A 25,020-nucleotide genomic window follows, 5' to 3' on the forward strand; every position below is an offset into this window, starting at 1 on the left:
TCATGTTCTCCGGCGCCCAAGTTTCCCTCTATCCGATGACTTCCAACTTTGTTCCGGTCATCCTCGATGCCGTCAAAGCGCTGGACCCGCACCGAGAGCAACTGCGTATCGAGACGGACGACCTCTCGACCTTGCTCGTCGGTCCTCCCGAGATCCTGTTCAAGGCGATGCACGATCTATTCGTCACCGCCGCTCGTTCGGGGGAACACGTCGTATTGCACGTTACCGTCTCACGAGGATGCCCCGGAGAACCCGACGCCGAGATCTGTCGACCGTCCGTCGTACTCGGGGAACGTAAACCCACCTCGGAACGCATCTCCTCTGCTCAGGCCGTCATCGATAGCACGGCAGAATCGAATCAGCATGTCTCGGCTCAATTCAGTTACTACCCCCTCGGCGAGAACAAGGAGTACATGACCGAGATCTACGCTGCTATCGATTTCATCAAGAACTCTGGCGTGTTCAGCAAGAGCAAGAACTTTTGCACCAAGCTCGAGGGAGACGCTGCCAAGGTCTTTGGAACGCTCGGACAGGTGTTCTTGAACTTTGCACCGGAGCAGGCGCACGTCACGCTAGACATCACCGTCTCGGCCAACAGCCCCTCCACCAAAAAGTGAGGAAGCGGAGGAAAGGATGCGGGCAAGCGATCATTTGGGGGTATGTTCGAGACAGAGAGAAGGAGTTGTGTGCCCTTGTATAGGTCGATATATCGTGAAGCCGGTACCGCAACCACAAATTAGAATCGCAAGGGCAGACGTTGATCATTGGCGAACATCACAGCCTCCTGGCCAAGGCCAGTAGGCGTAGTGTCATATGTTGAAAAGCCTCAGTCATAAACTCGTCAAAAGATCCCAGTCAAATCTATCAATCAATCAGCATTTACAAAAGTCGAGACTCCCAAAAAAAATAGCTCCTCCTACCCATTCCCTTCTTGCGCTTACAACCACTCGACGCTACAAGTGGGAACGCAGAATTGATTCATGTTCAGCTTTCCTACCTCGCATCTTCCTTTCTGAACAACCGCTCATAGACTCACGTTCCTGGAGGCTTGCTGGTAACGTCGTAAACGACCCGGTTGACTCCATTGACCTCGTTGGTGATCCTGGATGATATCCGTCGCATAACCTCGGGAGGGAAGACGAACCTGCAGCGAGTTCCGGTTTACGAGTCAGCGTCTAGCGATCTACGTTGCCCCCGACAACCTTGCAACTCACCAATCGGCCGTCATAAAGTCCTCGGTCTGGACAGCACGGAGCGCGACGACCTGGTCATACGTCCTCTTGTCACCCTGCACTCCGACAGCCTGGATAGGCAAGAGCGCGACAAACGCCTGAGAGATGTTGTCGTACAACCCGGCCTTCCTGATCTCTTCAATGTAGATGACGTCGGCGGCTTGGAGGATGGCGACCTGTTCCCTGGTGACTTCGCCGAGGATTCGGATGGCAAGACCAGGGCCGGGGAAGGGGTGACGGCCGACGAGGTGGGCGGGAATGTCGAGCAGTCGACCGAGAGCTCGGACCTCGTCTAAAGATGCAGCGTAGCAAGGACAGAAATGTCGCTTGCATCAATACACGACGACCTTGCTCCAACGAAAAATCCCGGCGACCCACCCTTGAACAACTCTCGCAAAGGCTCGATCAGCTTGAGCTTCATATTGGCCAACAACCCTCCGACGTTGTGATGCGTCTTGATGGTCGCACTAGGTCCCTTGAAACTGATGCTCTCGATGACGTCCGGGTAAAGGGTCCCCTGCAACAACCACTCGATCTTGCCCTTGGCCTCGCCTCCCTTTTCCTGCAACTCCTTCTCGGCCGCAGCCTCGATCTTGGCAGCCTCGGCCTCGAAGACCTCGATAAAGGTGTTTCCGATGATCTTTCGCTTTTGCTCCGGGTCGAGGACTCCCTTGAGTCGGCCGAGGAAGAGGTCGGAAGCGTCGATGACGGTGAGGTTGACTCCGAGGTCTTCGGAAAGCATCTTGTGAACCTGAGCTCCTTCGTTTTGACGCAAGACACCGTTGTCGACCATGATGGCGTGGAATCTAGCGCGTAGCACGAGCATACGGCGATCGATGTCTATCAGCAAGCGGACTCCTGCAGCATTGTACCAGCCTCGAGACTCACCGGTCACCAATAGCCTCGTGCATCAACTTGGCAGCGACGGTCGAATCCACCCCTCCACTAACAGCCCCGATGACCTGTCCCTTTTCTCCACAAATCTCCCTGATCCTAGCAATCTCCCTCGGGATAAAAGAATCCATGCTCCATCCTCCCTTGATCCCACAGACGTTCTTGACGAAACTGCCGATGACTTCCTTTCCCCTAGTGGAGTGGGAGACTTCGGGGTGGAATTGCACGCCAAAGATGGGTTTCGACTTGTGGGCGATGGCGGTCCAGGGCGAGGTGGGGGTATGGGCGATCTGGATAAAGTCTTCGGGGAGGGATTGGAGCTGGTCTCCGTGAGACATCCAGACCTGGCGAGATCATACGTTGATCAGCTCATCTGCTCCACGGTCGCGGTGTCTGCGTTCCCAACGGGACAAGCCGTCAGCAGTTCCAACCTGAACTCACCTGCATACCGCCCTCGTCCTCGCACTCCAAACCGTCAAACAACCTATCGGCCATCTCATGTCCAGTCTTCTTGACGGTCACTCGGGCGAACCCGTACTCTCGGTGAGTGTGAGCTCCGACCTTGCCTCCGTTGAGCTGGGCGATCTCCTGTTAGTGTCGTTAAACGCAACGTCATGCAAGACGACTTGTTTCGCATCAGCACAACAACCCCGAATCAATCGACTGACGAAATCTGAAAAGAAAGCTCTGGACGTACCTGGAGACCGTAACAGATTCCAAAGACGGGTACGCCGAAATCGAACACGGCAGGGTCGACCCGGGGAGCGTCTTCATCGTATACCGAGTAAGGGGATCCGGAGAGGATGATACCTATGGTTGTCGCAGTTACGTATTCGAGACAAGAGGGGTGCGGGATGCAGGTGTAGATGTGAAGATAAAGGTCAACGGCTCGTTCGTTGACAACTTGATCTCGTTTCAAACGATTTAGAAGAAGAAGGTGGACTTACCCTTGGGCTTCCAACCGAGATCCTTCATCTTGGTAGTACAAGGTTGCATCTCACAGTAAACCTAGAGATTTAACGATCACGTAGATGTTATTAGCTACATCTTCCTTTCGCAGCGAGCGGATAGAGCAGATAGAGCGAACTCACTCCGAGTTCACGGCATCGTCGGGTGATCAAGTGGGAGTACTACAGGAAATAAAACGACCATGTCAGACGCTGAAATCAGGGGGTCTGCAGCGAGAGGGTAAGAGAGGGGTGGAACGTACTTGCGAGCCGAAATCGAGGATGAGGACCGAGTCGTACAGGTCGTGGATCTGTTGAGTGGAAGCCATCTTGAAGCGGCGAAAGGTATGTGAGGAAGTCTATTGAGGAGGGGTAGGTTGATGTGACGAGCCCTCGACTTGAGTGACAACCTTTCTATATAAGTTGGTGGTTGTTATTCAACAACGATCAAGATGAAAAGTTGGAGATTGTGTCGCCCAACATCAAGTCAACCTCAACCTCGCCCGGGAGAGTTCGGATGCAAAAAATCAGGTTCATGACATCAAATCACGTGATGCTCATCGACTTTATGTATTTGCTTCCGGTCGACCGTCTCGATTAACCCAGCCTAGCTTTGAACATGATGATCCATACTCTCGGCTCTCTTGGTCACTCATGTTGTGTGGACCTAGATCAGCACAACCACTTGGTACATAGTACCTGTAGATCATCGTATATCGCCATGTCATGCTCGAACATTCCCGAAGAAGCGACGGCGAACCAGGCGGAAGAACAGACGTTGATGCCTCGTGAGCCCAGCGTCGTCTTACTTTGCCGCCACACCCTAGCTCAAGCTTACATATGTTCTTCTTTTGGCTCGCTCGAATGTGATTATGATGGTGACCGTAGGTAAACGGAGGGCCAAGGATATCTGTGTGAAATGTCGTACGGAGAAGGGACAGATCGTCAGGCTCAGTATCACTTATTGCAAGTAAGTAACGCACTACTTTTTCTTCTTACACATCCTCGCCGATTCCCTATTAAGTGTCTCTTTCGTTACTCGATGGATCCGCTCAATTTTATAACGTCCTCCTGTTGTTGTTGTGGTTGTGGTAGGAAATGTTTTTACAACGCCACCTACCTCCGACTAGCCAAGAATATCAACCTCGCTATCACCTCCACACCCATACCCATACCCACAACCTCCTCCTCCTCCTCCTCCTCCTCCTCCTTTTCTCCTCTTACCACCAACTCTACCACCACTACTACGAATCCTCCATCCCGCACTCCGAACGCTCATAACAGCCATATACCTAAAACACCCACTCCAGGCCGCCCGCCCCTCCAACCGGGGGACCTCTTAATCGGCCTGTCGGGCGGGGCGGGGAGCTTAGCTATGTTAGACCTGCTCTTGCAGAACGGGTTTGTCGGAGATCGAGATTCGGAGACCAAGAGCCAGGGACAGGGGGGACAGGGGGGGACGAGACATGTAAAGAGGTTCACGTGGAGGCATTGTTGGGTCGTCCATGTGGATTTCAGTGGGGTGCTCGATAAGGTCAGTACTGTAGAACGCTCTTTTGGAAAGAAAGATACAGGGGTTTTCTAGCTCGGCGTTCGGAGCTTCGTATAGTGAAAGAGTAGTGTAGTGCGGTATGCTGATCCGAGGCGTCTTTTCTTCAATTCGATCTCAACCTCGACCTTGACCTCGACCTTGACCTCACCCTCACCCTCAACCTCACCTCCCCACCGTACAGGTACACGACCGCACCGCCTCCCTAAAAGCCCAGATCGATTCCTACAAATCACCGTACCTCACCTTCGTCCCGCTCAAGATCCAGGATGTTTATGATGATCGGATACCGGGGTTGTTGGCTGGTCTAAGGAGGGGGAGTGTATGGGCACCTCAGGGAGAAGTGCGGGCGGATGCAGGGGATGTGAGGGGTGCGGGGGATGCGGGGTTGAAGGTGGATCTAGGCAGAGCAGGTAGGTAGAGGGCTGAAGTTTGACCTGGGACGGATATTGGGCGAGGATAGCTGATTTGCGGCTTGAACCTCGATTTTCGCCTTTTCCAGATATTCCTATTCTCAGCGACACGACACCAAAATCCACACTCAACTCGACCGTTTCAAAGCCCCTGGAAACGCTCCGATCCCTCCTATCCACTCTCCCTTCCTCGTCCCACCCACACCTGCTCCAAACGCTCCTCCAGACCCTTCTACAGACGACAGCGTACAACCTACCGAACATCTCGCACCTCTTGTTGGGGGGTACTTCTACCCGACAAGCGGTAGGTATCATCAGCGGGACTTCTGTCGGACGAGGATGGTCCTTGGGGTCCGAACTCGCGCTATCCGGCTTCCTCCCTGATCCGGCGGACTCGTCCGCACCGACCCAAGCGAAGAATGGGAATGAGAACGCTGGCGGTGGTGTTAAGGGACGGATCGCGAGGATAAAGCCGATGAGGGACGTCATGGTCAAAGAGGCCGCTTATCACTGTCACACGAGAGGGATCGAGACGTACAATTTCCGAGGATGGGATACGTTCGAAGGGTCTGCGCAGGTGAATGGTGGAGCGAGGAAGGTCGTCGTTGGGGAGGCTAGGGGGAAGGGAGGGGTGAGGAGTTTGGAGAAGCTTACGGAAGGTGAGAAAATTTCAAGCTGGGATCCGGCTTGGGAGAGTCGCTATACGAGCGCCGTACTGACTTGGATGAACCGTGTTTGGCTGGCGGGTTTAGATTTCGTCTTCAACCTGGACGTGGATCATCCTTCGACCGTATCGACGATAACGAGGACGGGGTCCAAGTTGGTCTTCAAGGGGTACGGCGGGTTGGAGGTCGACAAGCAGCAACATGCGAATGGAAGCGGAAAGGGTAAGACCAAAGAGTGGGGGATCTGTCCGTTTTGTGGATGGTGAGTCCCGTCGCCCGTCGTCGATTAGCTGTCCGAGAGGAATGAATCGCTGACATCGCCTTTGATGATCATCGGAACGTCTCAGTCCGGAAGAACCGAGTGCGCTGGAATGGAAAGCCCGGACAGCCTTGACTTCGCTCGGTCGCACGGGACCCGCCGCAGCTGACACCGAGGCTTCGTCCGGCAAAGCGGTCGACGTCGCTGAGGAAGCGGTGAAACGGACCATGCACCGGGGTCGGGATACCCCCGCAGATCAGATGGAAGCGCAGACCGAAGTGGCGAGCCTGGCTGAACGGATGTGTTATGCCTGTCTGACGGCGTTCTCGAACGGGACGTCTGGGTTGAGAAAAAAGGGGGACGATCCCGATGGAGAGCGGTTCGAGGTAGAGTTGCCTTACTGGGTTACGAGACGCATGCGAGTGCATGCAAGTGATGGCGACGGGGTGGATGGGGAACCGGACGAGGTGGTCGCTACGGGTGAGATGGGGAGGGACGAGATGAAGGCTGTCGTTGGCGAGTTCTTGATCGACGAGGACGAGGATGCGTGATGCTTGATACGAGGGTTGTACGATATATGCCCCTAGGATCGGTTCACGTCGAGTCTGACCCCTGGCGATCGATAATTATGACGATTGCATCGCTTGAACTAACTTTGTACATTACCTGACTACTTGAAGAACATGCCATTAAAAACTGTCTGCTGTATAGCAATCATCTGACGGGACATAAGGTTTAATCATGTCATCCAGTACATCATCCCAGAGGTCCCAATTTCGACCATGTATCGACCTTCATGGCGGTCTCGTGAAGCAGATCGTCGGGGGCACCTTGGGCACAGACGATTCGAAGCTCAAGACCAACTTTGTTGCAACGTGAGCGCGGATTCCTCCTCGAAAGCATTGACCCATTGGACACTGATTCTACACTGCTCCGGTTCTTGGTCTCAAGAAAACCGCCCAAGCATTTCGCGGAGCTCTACCGGGAACACGATTTGCGAGGAGGACATGTGATCAAGCTCGGATCTGGGAATGACGAAGCAGCCAGAGAAGCCCTGGCCGCCTGGCCAAGTCAGTCCTTCTTCTGGGCAATGACTACCCAACAAACTGGCTGAATATGATGGGTAGATGGTTTGCAGGTCGGAGGTGGAATCACGGAGAGCAACGCGGAAGAATGGTTGAAGGCAGGTGCCGAAAAGGTCAGTCTCGCGCAGACTATACGTTGCCAAAAAACTCTCTTAAGCTGAGGTGATTGTGTGAACTGCTGCGCAACCTTTCCCGCAGGTCATCGTAACATCTTACCTATTCCCGTCAGCAAAGTTCTCGCTGGACAGGTTGAAAGCGCTGGAAAAGGAGATCGGGAAGGAAAAGCTCGTCGTCGACGTCAGGTGAGTCCGTACTTTCAAGCTTCCATAAGTCTTTGTGTTCTGATACCCATCTTGGTTGATTTCATTCGTAGCTGTCGGCGGAGAGATGACAAGTGGATCGTGGCTATGAACAAATGGCAAGACCTGACTGATATGGAGGTCAACAAAGGTAAGACCTCTGCACCCTCGTTTATATCCCGATAAACCGCTGGAATGCTGAGTCTCCATCTTTGCCTTCATGGTGGAACAGAAAGCCTAGATCTACTATCACAGTACTGTAGCGAGCTCTTGATCCATGCTGCCGATGTCGAAGGTCTCTGTCAAGGGATAGACGAGGAATTGGTCACGAGCAAGTCGGGCTCCCTGATTCTGGGTCAATATGCAGATGGCTGATCGGTCACGAAACAGGGCTAGGAGAGTGGGTGACTATACCGTGTACCTATGCTGGAGGTGCCAAGTGTAAGTTGCACCCCGTTGATAGGCTCCCCTTCCTGCTTGCTAGCTGAGCTTACGGCTGACTGTCCGGTTTGTCGATTTGATATAGCCATCTCGGACCTTGAGCTCGTCGACCGATTATCACAAGGCAAAGTAGGGTTGACGTACGGAAGGTGAGCTAAGGCTCTAATCGACCGTTCATGGCTGAATTGGCTGACGTTTTGCGCTCCACCAGTGCATTGGACCTTTTCGGGGGGACCGCCGTCAAATTCGACGAGCTTGTGGCGCTAAACAACAAGCTACGATCCTGAACATTCTGTTTCATCATGTCATGCGGGCATATATCATAATAACGGATGTTCGATACATTGGCAAAGAGCCTTTACAACGGCACAAATTTTGCGTCACACAATCAGAGAATGGAAATCGTCTAAACCGCCAGCCATTTATCGCTGATGTTCTTTGCCAAGAGCGGCGAGCCCGTGAGGAGAAAGATTGACATCAAATTGTATGCTGCTTCTCGTGCGGGCGATTCCTCTCGAACAGTCTGGGGCGATTGTTCTCGTAAACCAACTTGTCCATGCTGGCGAACGATTTTTGAACGGCCTACCTCTGGATCTTCCGCTTCCCCCATGCTTGCTTCCACCTCGCCAAGGGCCTGACGATAGTGCTTCACAGCGAGGTTCAATACTCCTAATTCGAGAGTGTCGATCAGCATCTCATTCGAACGATGCGCGAAAGTGATTCTAAACTGACCTAGTCCGTGGAACGCTCGACCGAAGTTGTACTCGATCTCAATCGCTAGATCCCGATCACCTTCGTTCTTCCTCAGTGCGCGGTAACGGTTAAGAAAGCTCGCGCCGAGCGTCGTCATGTGCATCTTGTTGTCACATTGCCGTTGCAGACTTCTCGCCAAGTATGCGTGAGCCAATGACAAGCACAGAAGCGAGTCGTATGGATTGACACGATAGGCACGCAGGTAGTAAGCTGTATATAGCCCGTATCAGCGTCGCCATCTGGTCGGGGTCTTACAGCTGACATTCGCTTGCTTACCGATCGCCCCTTGCCAACTTCTTGCTGATGCCAAACATTGACCATAGATGAATTCGAGAGCGATACCTCTCTTTTTGGGGACTGGTGGCTTGTCCGGCCTGTACCCAGGGAACAAAATTGCTCGTAAAGCTTGTTTTGTCATCACCGTCTCTTCCAGGACCTCATCGTGATCGGACCCTTCCGAGACATCTGCGTCGGGTTCTGCCTCGTGGTCACGTTTCTTCCGAAAGTTCTGCCTAGCGTCAACGAGCCGTTCTCCGCGGATGTTGGCTACGGGCGTGATGCCTTGCTTTTGATTTTCAGTTTGCGGTAATACCCAGCGACCGATCGGATCGTGCCAGAAGACTTCTGCACCGTTAGCGGCACTATTCCAGAGGCGAAGCTGTCGCAACATGTATTTCTGCCAGATTGTATTCGAGAATCTGTCCGCCGCCAGAGACCCAGAGCCGAGCGCTGCTATGAGTTGCCAGGGTTCGATGCGGTATTGGTAGTAAGCAGTGAAGAATCGGATCTCATCTAGGACTGTACTCAGGTCGCCCATGCGCATGGCACCCGCTGATTGAACTCGATGTCAGCGCTATGCCGAAAGCGAGGAATACCGCTGCACTTACACATGGCCACGAGATGCAATCGGACTTTGAACTTTTCGGGCTGGAAGATCACTGTCTGAGACATGTGCTGGCACATCTGAACCACTTCGAATGCTCGGTTATCACGTAGCAGGAGGGTCGAGAGCTACAGCACAGGTGTACGACAGTCAGCGCGCATCAGGGTGAACGGGACGTCGTCTACACACCTTTAATGTGATTTCCAACCATTGTTCTGCTGAAACATCCAAGAAATGCGTTCTGATCTTCTGAACAAGCTGATCATCGGGAGCTGTAGCAGGCGCATCTTCCTCGGATTCCTCTGAACGCGCAACAAACAGGTTGAGCATGGCAAGCGTTTCTGGCGGGAAGGCGTTGCGCATACCATTGATCCGATCCTCCAGTCGTTGCTCGTCATCTCCCGTGGCGCCCTGATATTCGGATAGATCGATCCTCTTGACCTTTGACCGGACGTAGAATTTGACGCCCTGTGCGACTGGTAATTGAGCGAATGATCTCTCGAAAGACTGTTTCGCAGCGCCGATGACTTACCCGCTCTTTTGGGTACAGGACACGAGCTTGTCGAAATTCAGTCACCATTTGCCTAGCATCCGATATAAAGGACTGCATCGCCATAGGATCACCCGCAAAGGCCCGTGCCTCGACTTGACTCATGCGTTCCATCAGCGTTTTAGTGTGAAGTTCCAGTTGTGCATTCGCTTCAACTTTGTCCATTCGCGACTTTGCTCTCAGTTGATGGTATGAGACTTGTACGGGGTTGAAGAAAGCTCCCTCGTCGGCTGGACCAGTTTCCGGCACTTCAATTCGCTGGCGTTCTTCCGGCTGATTTTTGCGAACTACGCAAGGTTTATGATTAGACAGGGCTAACCTCCTGAATCGAGTCAGTCTACTCACCTTCTTTGACTAATTCTAGAGCCTTCTTCAGGTCGCCAGGACCGGCCCGATCTTCCAGTGCAGAGGCGAGTTTCGATTTGGTTGCATCGTCGTTTGGTTGGTCCGACAGCACTGTGTGGGTATCAGGCCTCAGTCATAGAACCCGACCAAGGAAAGCCAACTCGGACGTGCCTTCTCTGAAGATCTCAATAGCCTGATCGTACTGTAACAGGCGTTGGTTGCATATCCCGATATTGATCAAACAGTCTGCCAAGGCGGCCTTTTCGTCCGTGTAGGTCTGCATCACCGTCTGATCTTGTACGTCAACAGGTGGCTTATGAAAGGCCAAAACTCGATCAGATGAAAATCCCTATTCCATCGCTGCAATTCGCTTACTGCTGGATTGGGTAACGCCTCGTATGCCGCTTGCAGCATTTCCAAGGCTTCCAGGTAGCGTGCGCGTCCCATAAGAGCTTTTGCAATATCGGCCCAGAGCCCAGCGAGAACTTTGTCCAATTTATCCGTTTTTACTTTGTCCAATTTATCCGTTTTGTTTTCGCGAATCGTTCGGATATGAATCTGGCTCATTAGCGGCGTCGGTCAGAATCTCTAGCGATGTTTCCGGAGGGGTGGAAACTAACGTTGGCATCTTCGTCGTGTCCCAACTTTAATCGTATCACCGCGAGCCTCGCACGCATGCTGACCTCCAGTTCATATCCCTCGCGATCTTCCGTCACGTTGTTTTCCTCTGCCCTTTCCGCTCCGGCAGGATCGTACTCGCTGTCGTCTTCCAGTTTGTCCCAGAAGATCTGCCTCGAGCGTTTTTGCAGCCATCGTTCACCTCTTTTCAGCACTGTCGCGGCGAGATCGTAATCTCGCGCGAAAATCAACAGGTCGACTAGGAGCTGGAGATATTCCCTATCCATCTGGTTGTCTTCGCCCTCGTCTTCGGGGCCCGCAAAGGTCTTGATGTGCCACTCGAAAGCGTTGACAAGGTAGTGTACGCCTTCCCAAATGTCAACCTCGGCCGAGCCGGATCCGTAGATGTAAGTGCATTGCTTGAGACCGCGAATATCATAGGGCCTTAGCGTGAACAACCTTCGAAAACACTTCAAGGCCTATGAAAGCATGATAGTACCCATCCGATCAGTCAGCGGAGTGGAGAGGAGACGCGAGAGAGAGAAGGATGAGGCTTGAACGCACCATCTTATCGTCTCGCATCTCTGTCAAGTATTTTCCCGCTTCAAGCAAGACTTCGGGGTTCCATGGGTCCGTCGACAGTGCTCGCTTCTGGGCGTATTTGGCTACTTCATAGCTACCCCGATCGCTACGAACAGAACATCAAAGCTGTTTCTTCGACCCCCTTTGCATCAGTGAGCAAGACTTACTGTGCATGCTCTCTGACATTTGTCCAGGTCGTCGCATCTTTCATCAACTGTCCATGTATCAGCCGACAACCGATCTCCTTGTCATGGTCCCCTCGGTCCTCGTGTACTCCAGCTAGACATGTCCATGCCACCGGGATTTCGGCATCGATCCTGATCATCTCCATGGCATACTTGAACGTCGTATTGAAGTCACCCACGACGAAAGCCATCAGGAGATTGGTATTCAGTTCCTCTAATTCCGGTGGAATCTTCTTGGAGCGGGCACCCTGACGTTATCAGTTTCCCATAGTCAGCGGCACATTTCATATGGAAGGTTTGGGTCTGGTGATACAGACTCTCTTGCCTCCCTTGCGGCGTTTGAAACCTCTTGCTGCACGGAGATCGTCTCTGATCGATTGAAGCGGATCCAGCAACGCTTGCTCTCTTGCGGTAACAGCCCTTACAGACGATGCCCCACCCGTTGCATGTGCGATATCGTGAACCATATCACTAGGAGAAGACTAATGATCAGGTTCGAACCAGCTGCAAGCCAGTTTCAACTACATTACTTACTCGAACATGTCAGACCGACCCGCCTCATTGGCCTGTTCCTCATCTCGATCCCCCGCGAGCTCAAGATCGTCATTCAGGTCGACCTGCCCCGCTTGAGAGTCTACATCTCGACTGTCGTAACTACGTCCCCTTCCTCTTCCTCTTGCACTCCTCGCTCGATTCTCCGTCGCTTTTCCTTTCCCCTTGCGTGCTTGCGAAGCTCTTGCTCGATTCGCAGACTTCTTGGTGGGCGACTCGTAGACAGAAATGTCCGACTCCGACTCTTCCTCGTCCCTCAATCGCTGCTCAAATCCTACCGTGACACAACATCAACTACAATTCTGCTTTTGCCTCTTACGGATCAGACTCACTCTCGTTGGAAGCCTCGGAATCATAGCTTGAATCGCTCTCTTGCCTTTCGAAAGCGGCGTCGAGCTCCTCCTCCTCGTGCTCAGTATCTAGGTCCACCTGGGAGTCGTTCTCGCCCTCCTCTGGATCCACCTCACTGAATGGCGGTTCGTCATCAACTTCCATGGTCTCAGTCCGTATGTAAATATGGCAACAGATTTGACTGATATGCACAGTACATGCGCAGAGGACATCATCGTGTTAGAGCGATGGTCGAGTGCGATCGATATATATATATCGCCGAGCAGGACATGCAGAGAGGACAGTAACAAACAAAGTAAACAACCTAACGGCATCGCCGTTTCGGCACGACGCAAGTTTTGTTCTTCATCGCTCAAACCTGTCACCTTCGGGCTCCAGATGCGACATGATAGAACGAGGTAGCATGCTCAAGGTGCTGACATACTTATCTGGTCTTTCACCTATATCGAAGTCGCTGCTTGCCAAGAAGTCTGGAGATTCGCGCTGGTCCCGTGATTAGAGGATTTGCTAACGGTAAACGTGAGCGGAAAGCTGCTCGAGCTGTCGGTATTATGAATACAACATCGGCTGGTGACATGTATTGCCCGCTTGTCCTGCAGGCTCAAATTATCGGAACAGGAACTGACACGAAAACACCTGGATTGCGTGACAACCCAGCTCGGTATCAGCACGGACCCGAAGTCGATCAGACAGAAACGGCGACTCACCTTGGAATCGGGATCCCAGTTCTCCCAGATCGAATCTGGGTCTTCCTCCTCGGTAACCAACTCTTTCGATGGGATGGCAAACGCAATCGTCTCGTACGGCTCCGCTGCCACCTGATCTCATAAACATACATAATTCGATCAGTTCCGTTGCTAGAAGTGGGTCATAAGAAAGCGAGGACTTACCAAGAGATATTGAATGCTCCTGTTCACCACCTCCTTCCTCTGCTCAAAACTGCTCATGAACCGCTTCCTCGGTCGTTCACCCTCCTTGATTTCCGGTAACATAACCTGGAAGAGGAGTCCCAGACGGGCAGTCTGTGGGTCTCGCACTTTTGTGACCTTGTATCCAGGTCGGCCGATCTTGATGAATTGTCTAGTGATAGATTTAAATACAGGCCAAAATAGATGATCAGAGCAGTGGCCAAGGTTGAGATGGTGCAACCGCTCAGACTCACTTCTTCTTGATCCCTTCTGGTCCGCCTCCGAACGGAGTCTGAATCATCAACTGCTGCCTAACATATGACACAGCCAGGAGACCCGTCAATCGACTATGCCAGTAGAGGAAACGAGGTCGAACACGCACTCCTTGTTCTCCTTTGCCGCTCGTCGAGCCAAGTTCGTCTGATGCTTCTTTCCTTGAGTATGTGCGAGATACGATCCTGGACAGAAGAGAACACCATAGTACAGTCAGCTTTTCAGCCATATGATAAGCAATCCCAAGGTGGACACGACTCCGTACTCACCCTCGTTCGTATGCAACGTCAAACATAATCGACATTCGAGCGTTCCCAAATGCGTTCGGAGGATATACGGGTCCTTCGCTAGATCGATGGTTTCAAGGGCTAGTTTACGGAGTCGTTCTCTTCGATCCACATTGGTTTCAGATGCTCCGGCTAGTTGGAGTCGATATCGAATTCAGGAATCAGCACGAGCAGGGCAATTCCACGATCAGTCTCCTTCTGACGCTAGTGACAGCTTGATCCGCTATCAGAACTCACCGACTCCTCCGCCTCCATGCCTACTTCCGATACGGTTCTACAAGGATGGAGCTACGATCAGCGAATGATCGGTTGCACCATCCTGACCCTGTCGTGGGATCATCGAAGGAGTTGCTCACCTGGAAATCATAAGCTAGAACGAACGAATTGAGACGAAACGTTAGTCAGGACGCGACGTGCTTCACACGATAATCGACTCACACATAATGATGGAAACTTTGACTGTACCGTAGACTATCGAATGGTAACAGGAGGCAACAGGGGGACTGCAAAGAGCAGATACTCTGATGAAGTCCTTATGCATATTCTGCCGAGGCCGTAGGTCGAGCGTCATATCGATGGATACACGGACCGGAGCGGACATCAGACCATAATGTATGTCCATCTACAATACATCTGTCTACTACAAGTGGCAAAATCGAGACCATTCAACAAGCTACTGTCATTGATTCTGATTGTTGCTCTCGGCGCCAGTAGTACTGGGGTTGGAAGATCGCAAGCTTTCCCTCTCGGCTGAGGCTTTGGTGCTCTCGCCATCCTGAGTGCTTTCGCGATCGCTCGCGCCATCTTCAGAGCGCTGCTGGCCATCCGATTCGGGTGCCTGCTCCTTCCGCTCTTCCTGCGGAAGAAATGTCTGCGCGTTGAGCTCCTGAACTTTCAGAAACTTTTCAGTCAGATCTTCCAGTTCAGATCTGGATATCTTCTTCCCTCGTGGCTCTTCCAAGTACTTTTCACGTCCCGCTGCCCACTCCTCAGGGCCGTACGTGCAGGTTGGCTTGCCCAGGCTTGTGCAATCGGGCACCGTTCGAGCAAGCACTTTCAGAGCAACCCAGAGCCTAAGTTCCCTGGATTTTGAGCCATTGCTTTGGGGGGGAATGCATTGCATGATGAAGTGAGCCAACTCCTTCTGGTCCAACGCAGATAGTGTTTTGTGCAATTGCAACTTGGCTGCAGCCAGATCACCCATAGTACCAGACATTGTATGTTGTGTGACAGCTGAGGTCAGGTGAGTAAGTGAACTGTGAGTAGAGATCTGTATCTTCTCCTTTGGCATAGATTATCTGCAAATCGGCGGGAATCACCGTCCCCTCTTTATAGTAAACCATGAGGCGGAAATTGCGTCATGCGTTGTAGAACCAGAGAGGACCTCCTTTGACCGCACCTCCTGTTGTATCAACACACTGTCTGTTTGAGGGTAACGTGAGTGGGTACCCTGTGACATCGCCCCCACGGCCTCGTAATCGGTCGAAGAACGAGACGTAAGCTCTCGCTGAAACGCCATGGTCCGCTCTACAGCTACCGGTGAAGTATTATTGACGCAGGAAACTGATACGCCTTCCTCTTATCTTTTCACCTTGCTCTGTCGGTGGTCGTACAGTCATACGATTATTTATGTCCGGTCCAAACGAGAATCAATCACGTTTAGTCTGATCATACATACCAGCACCTCTTGTGCGGCGTCTCATCGCCATTTAATCCTTCGTGGGATTTATACTACCTTACGGTTGATAAGGATATCAAACCCGGCAGGCTTCCATCCAACCTGAGGGATAAAGATAGGTTTGTGTCTCCTCCATCTTCGAACGAGAGGATTGAGCGCTTCGTACATATCGACAAACTGCAAACTCGTATAGCCAGACCCGCGCTTGAGGTCGATGAGCTATCGCGCGGCTTCTAGCAAGATCGAACGACTCACGTGACTCGCGGCTCCAGCGAGAGATGACGAAGGAACGTCCAACTGCTCACCTTCTTCACATCAACGCTACATTCCACGTTCTGTAGCCTTTGATTATTATTGAAACTTTGCTGTGTATACCTTGTTAACGACAATACGACACAACACAACGAACAAAATGGCTGTCACTCACCCCGAAATCGTCTACGCGCAGCGATCGTCCGAGAGCGTTCCCGAGAAGAACATCATCTACCTCACCATCAGCGCCTCTGACATTCAGGGAGAACCCAAGCTTGACATCGAGGCCAACAAGATTACTTTCCACGCCAAGGCCGGAGAGTGAGTACGGCTGTGAGGCTTGTGATGGTGTGTCGATCGATTGACATTCCATTTTGACGAACAGCTCGAGCAAAGGAATCCCCGAGAAGGAGTACGCTTTCGACATCGAGCTCTTCGACGATATCCTCCCTGAGGTGCGTTACAGTGTTTCCATTCTCAAGCATATCTCCGAAGCTGATCAGAATTCGCCCTCATCGAGACCTACAGGAGACCAAGAAGTCGGTCACTTCCCGAGCCATCGTGCTGATCCTCCGAAAGAAGGCCGCCCGTGCCGAGTACTGGCCTCGACTCACCAAGGAGAAGGTCAGGAACCAGTGGATCAAGACCGACTTCAGCAAGTGGGTCGATGAGGACGAGCAGGACGAGGTTCCCGCTATCGACGAGTGAGTCGACGTATTTGACGCTTGTTGGACATCGGAAGGACGCGAAGCTGACTAGAGGCTTTCGTCACGATAGGTCCGAGTTCGGCGGTATGGGCGGCGCCGGCGGCATGCCCCCTGGAGGTATGGGAGGAATGCCTCCTGGTATGATGGGAGGAATGGGTGGTGGAAGTAGGTCGTACCCCTCTTATACGCCTGTTCAAAAGTTCCTTGGCTGATACGACTCTTCGTTCAGTGGGCGGTGGCATGCCAGGAATGGGCGGAATGGACATGGCCAGCCTTATGAGCCAGATGGGCGGAGGCGCTGGAGGTGCTGGTGGCGCTGGTGGCAGTAAGTTATCTGAAACAGAAGACCTGTATCTACCGCATCACCAACTGACATCTCCTCACTTCCCCCCTTTCTTCCTTCGCAGTGGACTTTGAGAAGCTCATGGCCCAGATGGGTCAGGGTGCCGGCGGTGCCGGTGGTGACTTTGGTGACGACGAGGACTCGGACGATGGCGAAGCCGATGACAAGGAGGACGAGGTAAGCACTTCGACTTCTCACCCTGCGAATCGACAGAGACATTGATTGACATCGGTCGCCTGTTCTTAGATGCCTTCGTTGGAGAAGAAGTAGATTCTGCCCGACGTTTGTTTCGAACGAGCTTGAGAAGGGGATATATGGAGGGCGTTCTACGGTTCTTGAAAAATCACTACAACGGTGTCTACGTAGCATTGAAATGAGATGAATAATCGGTACCGACTTACTGCGATATGAGCTTCATCTGCATGCCGCGGATTCGCGAACAGACCTATGACACCGGTTTCATCTTGTCTGACTTCGGCATTTTCACTGTCGAACCACACGACCGGTTATGGCGTACAGATCGAAGTCCGTTTCAAAACGAGCCCCGATCGCAAGGAGTTGGTCAAGCTCTTTTCGGGAGGCTGGGATCGCTGAACAATATCGCTTGCGAGAAGCATGATATACTTTCCGGAGGATTACAAGACGTTGTACACGCATGAAGGTATAGATTACATAGTCCATACCGGGGACCGGGACTAGTCGTACCAGATTTCGCAACACTCGGGTTCATCAGCTATATGTTGAAAAGGCCATGTGAATAACCATTCTGACGCGTATATGATCTTTCTGACCAACTCACAGTAACGGACTTGCTTCATCCGATCACTGCCACACGGATCGATGATGGCGACGTTTTCTTGTGATCCCGCTGCGGGGTAGAACGGGGTCATGACGTTCTGAGGGAGGGTGGTGTATTGTTTACATTCCTTCTTCTCTGGGTTGTAAGTTACGGATCGGCAGCCGTCTGTCAGGGGAAAGACAAAACAGTAATACCAAGTCAGAATATAGTATAATAGCTTGAGGGTCATTTGAGAGACCTTTACTGCTTGCGTTCTCCACATTGTCCGGGTCGGCTTCGTTTTGGGGTTTTCTATCCGCATCACAGAGATCGACACAGTCTAGAAACCTGGCAACATCTTTTGTCGTCCCATACTGATTGTGATTGAAGACATGGTTGAGCGAGATGTTACGACGTGAGGCGGATAATCGTACTCACTGGCTGGGTCGAGGGACTCGCTTGAACGCTGTACCAGGCGGTAAATGCGCTTTGCTTGACTTCTTGAGCGGCGCCATCGCAGAACTTTACATTGTTGTTGTTGGCTGCTTCAGCCTGCGCTAGATACCCAAGCAAGGCTGTGAGAGCGAACGTGGGAAGTTTGTATTACATTGTGTCAGAGCGGTGTCTCGTCTGCTGTACAGGAACGATGTATGGAGATTGCGATCGAATGATGTGCTGAAAATATTTCAAGGCGGATGATATAGATGTGCTGTTCTGAGACATCGTGGTAGTGGTCTCATGAGCTGATGAAAGGGGCGTTAGAAAGTGTCAGATGTTTCATCCCTTTTGCTCTCCAGCGCCACACTTCCCATCAAAGCGACTCGAAGACGATAGAGCGCAGAGAGAACCCTCGGTACTTGCAACTTCAGATTCAAAACCAGAAAATCTGGGCAGAGATGACTATGAAATCAGACATGCCTAACATCTGACATGAGCTCGATCCCCTTGGACATTTTACGTACCCCTTGCCCCTTGCTTGCCCCCTAACCCCTGATCCCCCTGATGCGCTTGACCTGCCGGCCGCCGGGGGAAAGCGACGTCGACGACCTCGTTTTCGCGGATCTCGCCGAAGCGTGACGTCAGCATCATTTCCATAGTCTTCCCTCGAGGACAGTCGCGACGTAGTCCTGCTAAAATGACTGGAGAACAGGTTGGATCCATCGACCTCGAAAAGCTGGCCACCAACAGCTAGTTGTTGGCTCCCACCAGGATCAAATACTTGTCTTGTCGTACCTCTCGAAAATGAGCTCGTACATTCTCGCCATCAATTGCGGATCTTCCTCGATCAAATCCAAGCTCTTCCTCGTTCCCGGCAACAAGGGCGATGCGTTGAAAGCGGTCGCGGACGTTACCGTCAAGAATATCGGTAGCAAGGGAGATAAGGTCAAGTTCAAGATATCTTGGGAGGACGCTGAGGGAATAGCCAAGCTCGGAAAGGACCTGGAGGAGGATGGAGAGGCTGGGGATGCTGTCGAATGTGAGCAACAAGGAGCGATGTGATAGCCCCCTCACGCTGATGATTTGGCGATTGTGCTCAGACAAGAAACTCCCGCCCCAGCTCCTCGAGCGACTGATCAAATCCTCAGAGAAACTAGAAAAGAGCCAGATCAAAGCCATAGGACATCGGGTGTAAGACGAGTACTATCCTCGAATTCGTCCGGGAACCTCCTGTCTGAACATCCTTCCCCTTTAGCGTTCATGGAGGGCCGACGGAGAAGCCGATCACGGTTACTAAGGAACACGAGGAAGGATTAGAGCGTATGGACAAGTTGAGCGAATTTGCGCCTCTCCATGTGAGCTGTCGAGGCGATCCGAACGGCAGAGCTGTTGGTGCTGATATGACCTGCGTGGGGATAGAATCACTCGGCGGTCTTGGCAATCCGAGGTAAGACCGTTCGACATATCGGTCGTGAAAATATGGGTCTGACCGCTCCCTATCGTGCTCTTCAGCGTGTTTGTCGGCTTTACCGGACCATACCTCGGTTCTACTCTTCGATACCCTCTTCCATCAGACTCTTCCCAAGGAAGTCTATTCGTACGCCATTCCTCCTCAAGAATCAGGAGCTCTCGACAGGTCTATTCCTCTGCGCAAGGTGATTAGTGCTCATCTTCCCGATACTTGAAAAGCGACATTTTCTGAAGATTATAGGTTTGACGCGATAGTACGGATTCCACGGGTTGAGCTATATGAGCATCCTCGGAGCCATGGCCAAGAAGCTGAACAAGAAGGAAGAAGATGTCAGCATCGTCGTCGCGCATCTAGGGAGCGGAGGTAGTAGCTGCTGTATCCGAAAGGGAAAGAGCATTGATACCAGCAAGTCCCGCTAAGCACAAAAAGGGCATAAGTTGCATTCGCTGATTCGGGTTGTGATACTTGCTTAGGTATGGGCTTGACCCCGCTCGAAGGCCTTGTTGGAGGAACCCGATCGGGTTCGATCGACCCGACCTTGATCTTCCACCTCGTACCCGGTGCCGCCGAGGATGCCGGTCTCGAGGGCATCAAGGTCAGTCGTGCAGAAGCGACTTTGAACAAGTGAGTTCCCAGATCAAATAGATGCTCCGCGACATCGGCATCTGACATTCCACTTTCGACTTGTTCGCCTCGCAGGAAATCTGGTCTGCAAGCCGTAGCTGGCACTGCCAACTTTGGTACGATCACCACGAGGATGACGGACAAGTCTTCCTGTTCCGAAGAAGAACACTCGGCCTGCACCCTCGCTTACGATCTCTATGTCGACCGACTCATGTTCTACCTCACCGGGTACCTCTCCAAGCTCTTGGGATCGCTTGACAGCTCTGAAGTGGACGGGATCGTCTTTAGCGGAGGGATCGGGGAGAAGAGCGATTACCTGAGGGCGGATGTCGCTCGCCGGCTCGGGTGGATGGGCGTATCGGTCGACAAGGCTCGGAATGAGCAGGCGAGCAAGGGCGAGGAGGTAGTCAGCGCAATCCATGCTGAGGGGTCTAAGGTCGGACTGTACGTCGTGCAGACGGACGAGGAAGACGTCTGTGCCAGGATGACGAGGGAGGAGCTGGGACTGTAACTGTACAGCTATTCTTGAGCGCAAGAAGAACTGTAATGAACCATAGAGCATCCCGCAATTGCAAGAGCGAGCGATTGGACGTTTCAAAAGACGTTATTCTGTATCTGGTCATCACATGCCAACATACAGCTGGCAAAGGGGGGAACACGAGAAACATTTAGAAAGGTCAATACAAATAAAAACACATAGCAATTCGATTACGAGGGTAAAAATGGTTGGCTCGGTGGATCCACACACACACAGGCTAGGAGTGGCACAGGCGGTCCGTTGGGTGATGGAGAGGGTGTCGGTAAGGCGAATCTGAGAGGGAAAAAGGGAACGCGGGGAGGAGTCTAACAGGAACAACCTCCGTATCCCTGCTGGTTCTCGGCATCGATCTTGATCGGATCCGGGTAGTCGGCATATCTAACAGTATGTCAAATTCGTCTCTTATCAGCCTTCATTTATCTCGCAAGCGACTCTACCTCTACCCAGCTCGCTCGACTCACAGCTCGACCTCTGCCTCTTGCTGCAAAGCGTTCTTGGCGATCGTCTGGAACGCCTGTTCGACGTTGATCGCCTCCTTGGCCGAAGTCTCAAAGTACGGGATGTTTCCCTTGGACTGACACCACGTCATGGCCCGTTTCTGGGAGACCATGCGTTTCGAATCTTCCATGTCGATCTTGTTACCCAGGACGACAAAGGGAAAGTTTTCCGGGTCGTGCGGGCTGGCCTGCAAGTCGCAAGTCGTATGATTCGCAAGGTTTCCCCCAGATCAGAATCGAAGAAACCGGCATATTCGATTGAGCGACCCTGGATGACTGACCTGGATCAAGAACTCGTCCCTCCACCCGTCGAGCGCCTCGAAACTCTTGCTCGAATTCACATCGTACACAAGGACGCAACAGTCCGCTCCTCGGTAAAAGGCCACGCCGAGGGATTGGAAACGTTCTTGACCGGCCGTGTCCCAGAGTTGCATGGTCACGACTCGGTCGTCGACGACGAGCTCTCGGGTGAGAAAGTCGGCGCCTGGTTTAGGTTTGATGTTAAAGGGATGTGCGCCGAGTGTAGCCGGGTATGATGATAAATGAGCCGAGATTCGATAATAGATATCGATATGCACGAATTAGGCGCAGCTAATGTGAGCGAGTGATCTCTGGCTCAAATCTCGATAGGCGCGAAGACTGACCGATAGTAGCCTTGTACTGGTTCGAGAATCGCTTGTTGACATATTGGTTCATCAACGACGTCTTTCCGACCCTAATAGGCAGCAGTTCGAGTAGACAGAACAGAGAAGCGGCGCAGACATCAAGATCAGCCACAGAATTCAGATGCATCTAAGAACCTGTGAATGGTACTGACCCTGAATCGCCGAGAATGATGACCTGTGTAGCATAACGAGATTACGGGTCAGATCTGTACGCTACGGAGGTGATGATGGCGATGACGGTCCGGACTCACCTTGAGCAGGACCTTCTTTCTAGTAGCCATGGTAGATGTGTATGATGTTGATTGTGGTGGATATGATATCGGTAACCTTTATCTCGCTCAAGTTGACCATCAAGGGCTCATGTAGGCTGCTCATCATCGATCATGATCGCATCATCGCGGGCTCAAGCTGGGGTGACGAAGCACTTTCTCACGCGTTCTAGCTGGATTTAAGGAAGGGGTCAACCTATCGTTACGTACAAAGCTTTGTGGGGTCTCCAACCGATACCCAGCCTCGGCCAGCAACATTCCCATGCCATGGATGGCCATCACACATCATCAACCTAAATACCTAAACAACTATGCTCGGTAGTTGGTCCACCAGAACGATCGCAAGCCACAAGTATCACTTTACCGTCCTTGAAGACCTTCAGTCATTTGACATCGGGTGACGCGGCAGCTCGAATATGGTGAGCCCGCCCCAGCAACCGAGCGTCCCAACGTGCTGCCTCCGGACAGGACACAGCTTACATACTCCCTTTTGATCCCTCTGCACCTCGAACTCGAATACCACACTGATAGCCATCACAAGCAGACATCCGACGGCGTAACGCTGCTTTCGTCCAGAAAGCTCAGTCGGGAAGGAATCCGGTGAAACCGCCTAGGAAGGACAAGCCTAGCGTCGGGTTGTGGGTCGTAGCGGGGATCGGGATCTTGTTGGTCGGGAGCAGTGAGTTGAGCGGACCGAGATCGTACTGAGACGGATGTACCGTTGTATTGTCGGAGGGGAGATGCTGATCTTGATGTGGAATGGGTTGTCATTGCGCTCGTAGCTCTATTTGAGGTTCTGAGGTTGCTCTTCTAGGACCCCGGAGCGACTCTTGCCTTTTCCGGATCTTTACGCCTGCCTTTCCACCTCCCGCCGCTCGTCCGACTGGACAAGGCCGACTACTTTCCATGGAACGACGAAACGACACCGCTGCCTTCAATCGTCTGTCCTCTGGCTCCCGGTAGGGTCGACTATGACCACCTCTCACTTTCTTGTTCGGCGGAAGCTTCTCTTATGGCTCGGACATTACCGACCCATGAACTGCCAGCCTCTATCCGCACCTCATATGCATGCTCCGACCCTTCCTCTATCTTGTCGCCCGGATCTTATCGAGAATAGATGCATGTAATTACGACGGAAATCATACATTCGGGATGTCTGGACTAGTGAATACGATAAGGTTGAAATACCTGAAGGCCCTCTTGATGATAGAGAGATACAAGTGCCTTTCGGACTCGAGCTGGATTGTCTTGGACTCCAGCTGACCAGGTATGCGGGTCATTGGTCTCGTATATGGCTAATGCTCGTGACGATGAGCATAATGACTGCGGTAGGTAGATCCGGTGGTTCGTAGAGTAGGGTATTGGCGTGGTCGCTCCCAATCGGTAAGCCTGCGTCCCTGGACAATATGATCAAAGCTACGGGGCCCGTGGACCTGTAATCAGTCCAGCCTTCCATTCGCCCTCTGCGAGTTGCCGTTCATATCGTTGTGCGATCTCGATGCAGTCGATCGATTGAGTCAACCAGAGCCGTTCAATCCAGCTCGACGCTGCGCAGCCCAACCTCAACGGGTGATATTGTTGGAAGACAGGTTGGCCAACGTCTGGTCCAATAACGCCTTGACCTCCTTCTCCAGGGCCACTGTGATGTGACGTATCGTTCGAGCCAGAATCGGGAATTTTTTGATTAGCTACTCGATCTGTGTTGAGCGGTATGGGCCTGGACTGACTAGCTTCGCTGAGAGCCGACTTGTATTCTTCGTTGGCGGCCTTCATCTCCACATCCAGCGCTTTCAGACGATCGTTCTAACAGAAAGTAAGCCGAGAGCGAATGGGATAGAGCAGATCGCAGCGCAAGGTGTCAGGCGTTTGTCATAGCTCACAGCGAGTCGTTCAGTTACTGACGATAGGTCCGACATCTTGTTTCTCCGGGAGGTTATCGATTAGGGCTTCGACCTGTTTAGCTTGTTGAACATATTGGACAGCTAGGTCCGTTTTGAGTTCTGTATAGGCCAAAATGAATCACACCGAACATCAGCCTCAACTGATCCAAATCTTTGCCTAGATGCTCAGTAGGGCATCTACTGACGTTCGTATTCCGCTTCGCTAAGGTGCGCTTGCATCTCCTTCTTAGGAACGGGAGCTATAGGCAGCGCACTTCCATCGACCGTTCGGTAAGGGATCTTCGTGCTAAGTTCCCCCAGGTTGCTGCTTGTCTGCGTGAGTAGCTATGTGCGAGGGAAGGAACTCTGATTCAGTTTCGAGGTCCCGGCGATATCGTGGAGCTGATATTTACGCTGATGATACCTGTCTGTAGCTAGACACAGATCTGGATGTTCAGGTACGGGGGCTTGGATATGCGAGACATGAATTCGTTTCTCACCTGCGATATCCGATCCTGGAGAGGCGCGATAGGTTGTCAGTCTTCTGGATGATTGAACACGACCGCCTGAAACAATGCCCACCATAATTCTTTTCTATGAGTGTAATGTGATGCAGTTGCCTTCTCAGGAGTCGAGCATACACAGGAAAGAGCAGCTTCCAGATGAATGAGTGTGACGATGTGCGATATGAATACCGATATACCGATCAGCCGCGATCAGCCGGGTTCGGTTCCGAGAGGTGGAGGTCAGTCGATCCCGGGGCATTCGAGCGCTCGTCATATCGATCATGTCTATGCCTGTGATCTTCC

The 25,020-nt window shown here is 52.2% G+C and overlaps 12 protein-coding genes across 12 annotated transcripts; 6 read left to right on the forward strand and 6 right to left on the reverse strand.

Moving 5' to 3' along the window:
• Nucleotides 1-2: 2 nt before the first annotated feature.
• Nucleotides 3-617, forward strand: HD553DRAFT_344922 (YKOF-like protein; the record flags this gene model as incomplete). The annotated part of the gene is made up of 1 exon (XM_046183046.1): nt 3-617. One exon carries the CDS (start codon nt 3-5, stop codon nt 615-617), a length of 615 nt encoding a protein of 204 aa, XP_046034159.1.
• Nucleotides 488-3,402, reverse strand: HD553DRAFT_361873 (class I glutamine amidotransferase-like protein; the record flags this gene model as incomplete). Its single annotated transcript, XM_046183981.1, has 10 exons — nt 488-953; nt 1,037-1,144; nt 1,215-1,524; nt 1,611-2,038; nt 2,121-2,470; nt 2,568-2,714; nt 2,824-2,936; nt 3,074-3,134; nt 3,218-3,256; nt 3,337-3,402. The coding sequence occupies 10 exons, from the start codon at nt 3,400-3,402 to the stop codon at nt 938-940; spliced, it is 1,638 nt and encodes a 545-aa protein (XP_046034160.1). The 3' UTR covers nt 488-937.
• Nucleotides 3,403-3,737: 335 nt separating this feature from the next.
• Nucleotides 3,738-6,649, forward strand: HD553DRAFT_352135 (uncharacterized protein). Its single transcript, XM_046183667.1, has 7 exons — nt 3,738-3,861; nt 3,962-4,043; nt 4,169-4,607; nt 4,807-5,035; nt 5,125-5,694; nt 5,788-5,962; nt 6,048-6,649. The coding sequence occupies exons 1-7, from the start codon at nt 3,795-3,797 to the stop codon at nt 6,508-6,510; spliced, it is 2,025 nt and encodes a 674-aa protein (XP_046034161.1). The 5' UTR covers nt 3,738-3,794; the 3' UTR covers nt 6,511-6,649.
• Nucleotides 6,650-6,700: 51 nt separating this feature from the next.
• Nucleotides 6,701-8,071, forward strand: HD553DRAFT_329698 (Phosphoribosylformimino-5-aminoimidazole carboxamide ribotide isomerase; the record flags this gene model as incomplete). The annotated part of the gene is made up of 9 exons (XM_046181932.1): nt 6,701-6,834; nt 6,911-7,029; nt 7,087-7,157; nt 7,243-7,346; nt 7,418-7,494; nt 7,576-7,674; nt 7,734-7,784; nt 7,870-7,933; nt 7,996-8,071. The coding sequence occupies 9 exons, from the start codon at nt 6,701-6,703 to the stop codon at nt 8,069-8,071; spliced, it is 795 nt and encodes a 264-aa protein (XP_046034162.1).
• On the reverse strand, nt 8,064-12,416 carry HD553DRAFT_117085 (uncharacterized protein). The gene is made up of 16 exons (XM_046176460.1): nt 12,235-12,416; nt 12,018-12,182; nt 11,683-11,948; nt 11,498-11,621; nt 10,936-11,412; nt 10,691-10,873; nt 10,487-10,628; nt 10,316-10,426; nt 9,953-10,257; nt 9,786-9,888; nt 9,610-9,722; nt 9,425-9,548; nt 8,814-9,368; nt 8,517-8,747; nt 8,371-8,453; nt 8,064-8,307 (listed from the first exon to the last, which is right to left on the reverse strand). Exons 2-16 carry the CDS (start codon nt 12,165-12,167, stop codon nt 8,191-8,193), a joined length of 3,084 nt encoding a protein of 1,027 aa, XP_046034163.1. The 5' UTR covers nt 12,168-12,182; nt 12,235-12,416; the 3' UTR covers nt 8,064-8,190.
• A 391-nt stretch (nt 12,417-12,807) lies between these two features.
• Nucleotides 12,808-14,707, reverse strand: HD553DRAFT_117027 (uncharacterized protein). Its single transcript, XM_046176459.1, has 9 exons — nt 14,510-14,707; nt 14,428-14,441; nt 14,309-14,345; nt 14,054-14,227; nt 13,894-13,969; nt 13,766-13,822; nt 13,494-13,683; nt 13,311-13,421; nt 12,808-13,239 (listed from the first exon to the last, which is right to left on the reverse strand). The coding sequence occupies exons 1-9, from the start codon at nt 14,691-14,693 to the stop codon at nt 13,210-13,212; spliced, it is 873 nt and encodes a 290-aa protein (XP_046034164.1). The 5' UTR covers nt 14,694-14,707; the 3' UTR covers nt 12,808-13,209.
• Nucleotides 14,708-16,161: 1,454 nt separating this feature from the next.
• HD553DRAFT_329700 (putative Wos2 protein) lies at nt 16,162-17,273 on the forward strand (the record flags this gene model as incomplete). The annotated part of the gene is made up of 6 exons (XM_046181933.1): nt 16,162-16,322; nt 16,387-16,456; nt 16,530-16,705; nt 16,779-16,846; nt 16,938-17,033; nt 17,116-17,273. The coding sequence occupies 6 exons, from the start codon at nt 16,162-16,164 to the stop codon at nt 17,271-17,273; spliced, it is 729 nt and encodes a 242-aa protein (XP_046034165.1).
• A 261-nt stretch (nt 17,274-17,534) lies between these two features.
• On the reverse strand, nt 17,535-18,552 carry HD553DRAFT_326029 (uncharacterized protein; the record flags this gene model as incomplete). Its single annotated transcript, XM_046181667.1, has 5 exons — nt 17,535-17,746; nt 17,851-18,015; nt 18,095-18,203; nt 18,268-18,381; nt 18,469-18,552. 5 exons carry the CDS (start codon nt 18,550-18,552, stop codon nt 17,535-17,537), a joined length of 684 nt encoding a protein of 227 aa, XP_046034166.1.
• Nucleotides 18,553-18,953: 401 nt separating this feature from the next.
• HD553DRAFT_317233 (putative acetate kinase) lies at nt 18,954-20,954 on the forward strand. The gene is made up of 8 exons (XM_046180732.1): nt 18,954-19,306; nt 19,368-19,458; nt 19,523-19,622; nt 19,687-19,714; nt 19,780-19,922; nt 19,993-20,143; nt 20,212-20,362; nt 20,438-20,954. Exons 1-8 carry the CDS (start codon nt 19,072-19,074, stop codon nt 20,871-20,873), a joined length of 1,335 nt encoding a protein of 444 aa, XP_046034167.1. The 5' UTR covers nt 18,954-19,071; the 3' UTR covers nt 20,874-20,954.
• On the reverse strand, nt 20,955-22,439 carry HD553DRAFT_317236 (small GTPase superfamily). The gene is made up of 6 exons (XM_046180733.1): nt 22,314-22,439; nt 22,215-22,237; nt 22,042-22,112; nt 21,679-21,881; nt 21,362-21,585; nt 20,955-21,278 (listed from the first exon to the last, which is right to left on the reverse strand). Exons 1-6 carry the CDS (start codon nt 22,341-22,343, stop codon nt 21,206-21,208), a joined length of 624 nt encoding a protein of 207 aa, XP_046034168.1. The 5' UTR covers nt 22,344-22,439; the 3' UTR covers nt 20,955-21,205.
• A 222-nt stretch (nt 22,440-22,661) lies between these two features.
• On the forward strand, nt 22,662-23,517 carry HD553DRAFT_317237 (uncharacterized protein). Its single transcript, XM_046180734.1, has 3 exons — nt 22,662-22,750; nt 22,863-23,010; nt 23,114-23,517. Exons 1-3 carry the CDS (start codon nt 22,748-22,750, stop codon nt 23,143-23,145), a joined length of 183 nt encoding a protein of 60 aa, XP_046034169.1. The 5' UTR covers nt 22,662-22,747; the 3' UTR covers nt 23,146-23,517.
• HD553DRAFT_317242 (uncharacterized protein) lies at nt 23,518-24,865 on the reverse strand. Its single transcript, XM_046180735.1, has 7 exons — nt 24,794-24,865; nt 24,712-24,726; nt 24,625-24,645; nt 24,418-24,556; nt 24,234-24,331; nt 24,059-24,134; nt 23,518-23,970 (listed from the first exon to the last, which is right to left on the reverse strand). Exons 1-7 carry the CDS (start codon nt 24,794-24,796, stop codon nt 23,894-23,896), a joined length of 429 nt encoding a protein of 142 aa, XP_046034170.1. The 5' UTR covers nt 24,797-24,865; the 3' UTR covers nt 23,518-23,893.
• Nucleotides 24,866-25,020: the final 155 nt, after the last annotated feature.

Source organism: Filobasidium floriforme (genome assembly GCF_021052385.1).
Source record: "Filobasidium floriforme strain CBS 6241 chromosome Unknown HD553scaffold_21, whole genome shotgun sequence".
Taxonomy (NCBI): Eukaryota; Fungi; Basidiomycota; class Tremellomycetes; order Filobasidiales; family Filobasidiaceae; genus Filobasidium; species Filobasidium floriforme.

What these genes read in the sequence shown, in the direction of transcription:
- HD553DRAFT_352135 (XM_046183667.1), top strand. Translation starts at nt 3,795, where the DNA reads ATGTCATGCTCGAACATTCCCGAAGAAGCGACGGCGAACCAGGCGGAA. An exon ending in AGAACAGACGTTGATGCCTC is followed by an intron (nt 3,862 to 3,961) that starts GTGAGCCCAGCG and finishes TGGTGACCGTAG; the next exon opens with GTAAACGGAGGGCCAAGGAT. An exon ending in TTTGGAGAAGCTTACGGAAG is followed by an intron (nt 5,695 to 5,787) that starts GTGAGAAAATTT and finishes TGGCGGGTTTAG; the next exon opens with ATTTCGTCTTCAACCTGGAC.
- HD553DRAFT_317237 (XM_046180734.1), top strand. An exon ending in GATCTTGTTGGTCGGGAGCA is followed by an intron (nt 23,011 to 23,113) that starts GTGAGTTGAGCG and finishes TTGCGCTCGTAG; the next exon opens with CTCTATTTGAGGTTCTGAGG.
- HD553DRAFT_317233 (XM_046180732.1), top strand. Translation starts at nt 19,072, where the DNA reads ATGAGCTCGTACATTCTCGCCATCAATTGCGGATCTTCCTCGATCAAA. An exon ending in AAAGCCATAGGACATCGGGT is followed by an intron (nt 19,459 to 19,522) that starts GTAAGACGAGTA and finishes CTTCCCCTTTAG; the next exon opens with CGTTCATGGAGGGCCGACGG. An exon ending in GCGAATTTGCGCCTCTCCAT is followed by an intron (nt 19,623 to 19,686) that starts GTGAGCTGTCGA and finishes GCGTGGGGATAG; the next exon opens with AATCACTCGGCGGTCTTGGC.
- HD553DRAFT_117085 (XM_046176460.1), bottom strand. Translation starts at nt 12,167, where the DNA reads ATGGTTCACGATATCGCACATGCAACGGGTGGGGCATCGTCTGTAAGG. An exon ending in GCCGCAAGGGAGGCAAGAGA is followed by an intron (nt 11,949 to 12,017) that starts GTCTGTATCACC and finishes TGATAACGTCAG; the next exon opens with GGTGCCCGCTCCAAGAAGAT. An exon ending in AAGTTGGCAAGGGGCGATCG is followed by an intron (nt 8,748 to 8,813) that starts GTAAGCAAGCGA and finishes GGCTATATACAG; the next exon opens with CTTACTACCTGCGTGCCTAT.
- HD553DRAFT_317236 (XM_046180733.1), bottom strand. Translation starts at nt 22,343, where the DNA reads ATGGCTACTAGAAAGAAGGTCCTGCTCAAG. An exon ending in GAAAGAAGGTCCTGCTCAAG is followed by an intron (nt 22,238 to 22,313) that starts GTGAGTCCGGAC and finishes TATGCTACACAG; the next exon opens with GTCATCATTCTCGGCGATTC. An exon ending in ATCATTCTCGGCGATTCAGG is followed by an intron (nt 22,113 to 22,214) that starts GTCAGTACCATT and finishes GCTGCCTATTAG; the next exon opens with GGTCGGAAAGACGTCGTTGA.
- HD553DRAFT_317242 (XM_046180735.1), bottom strand. An exon ending in TACAGACAGGTATCATCAGC is followed by an intron (nt 24,557 to 24,624) that starts GTAAATATCAGC and finishes CCTCGCACATAG; the next exon opens with CTACTCACGCAGACAAGCAG. An exon ending in TAGCGAAGCGGAATACGAAC is followed by an intron (nt 24,332 to 24,417) that starts GTCAGTAGATGC and finishes TGGCCTATACAG; the next exon opens with AACTCAAAACGGACCTAGCT.
- HD553DRAFT_117027 (XM_046176459.1), bottom strand. Translation starts at nt 14,693, where the DNA reads ATGGACATACATTATGGTCTGATGTCCGCTCCGGTCCGTGTATCCATC. An exon ending in CCAGAAGGGATCAAGAAGAA is followed by an intron (nt 13,684 to 13,765) that starts GTGAGTCTGAGC and finishes ATCTATCACTAG; the next exon opens with ACAATTCATCAAGATCGGCC. An exon ending in GGAGCATTCAATATCTCTTG is followed by an intron (nt 13,422 to 13,493) that starts GTAAGTCCTCGC and finishes TTATGAGATCAG; the next exon opens with GTGGCAGCGGAGCCGTACGA.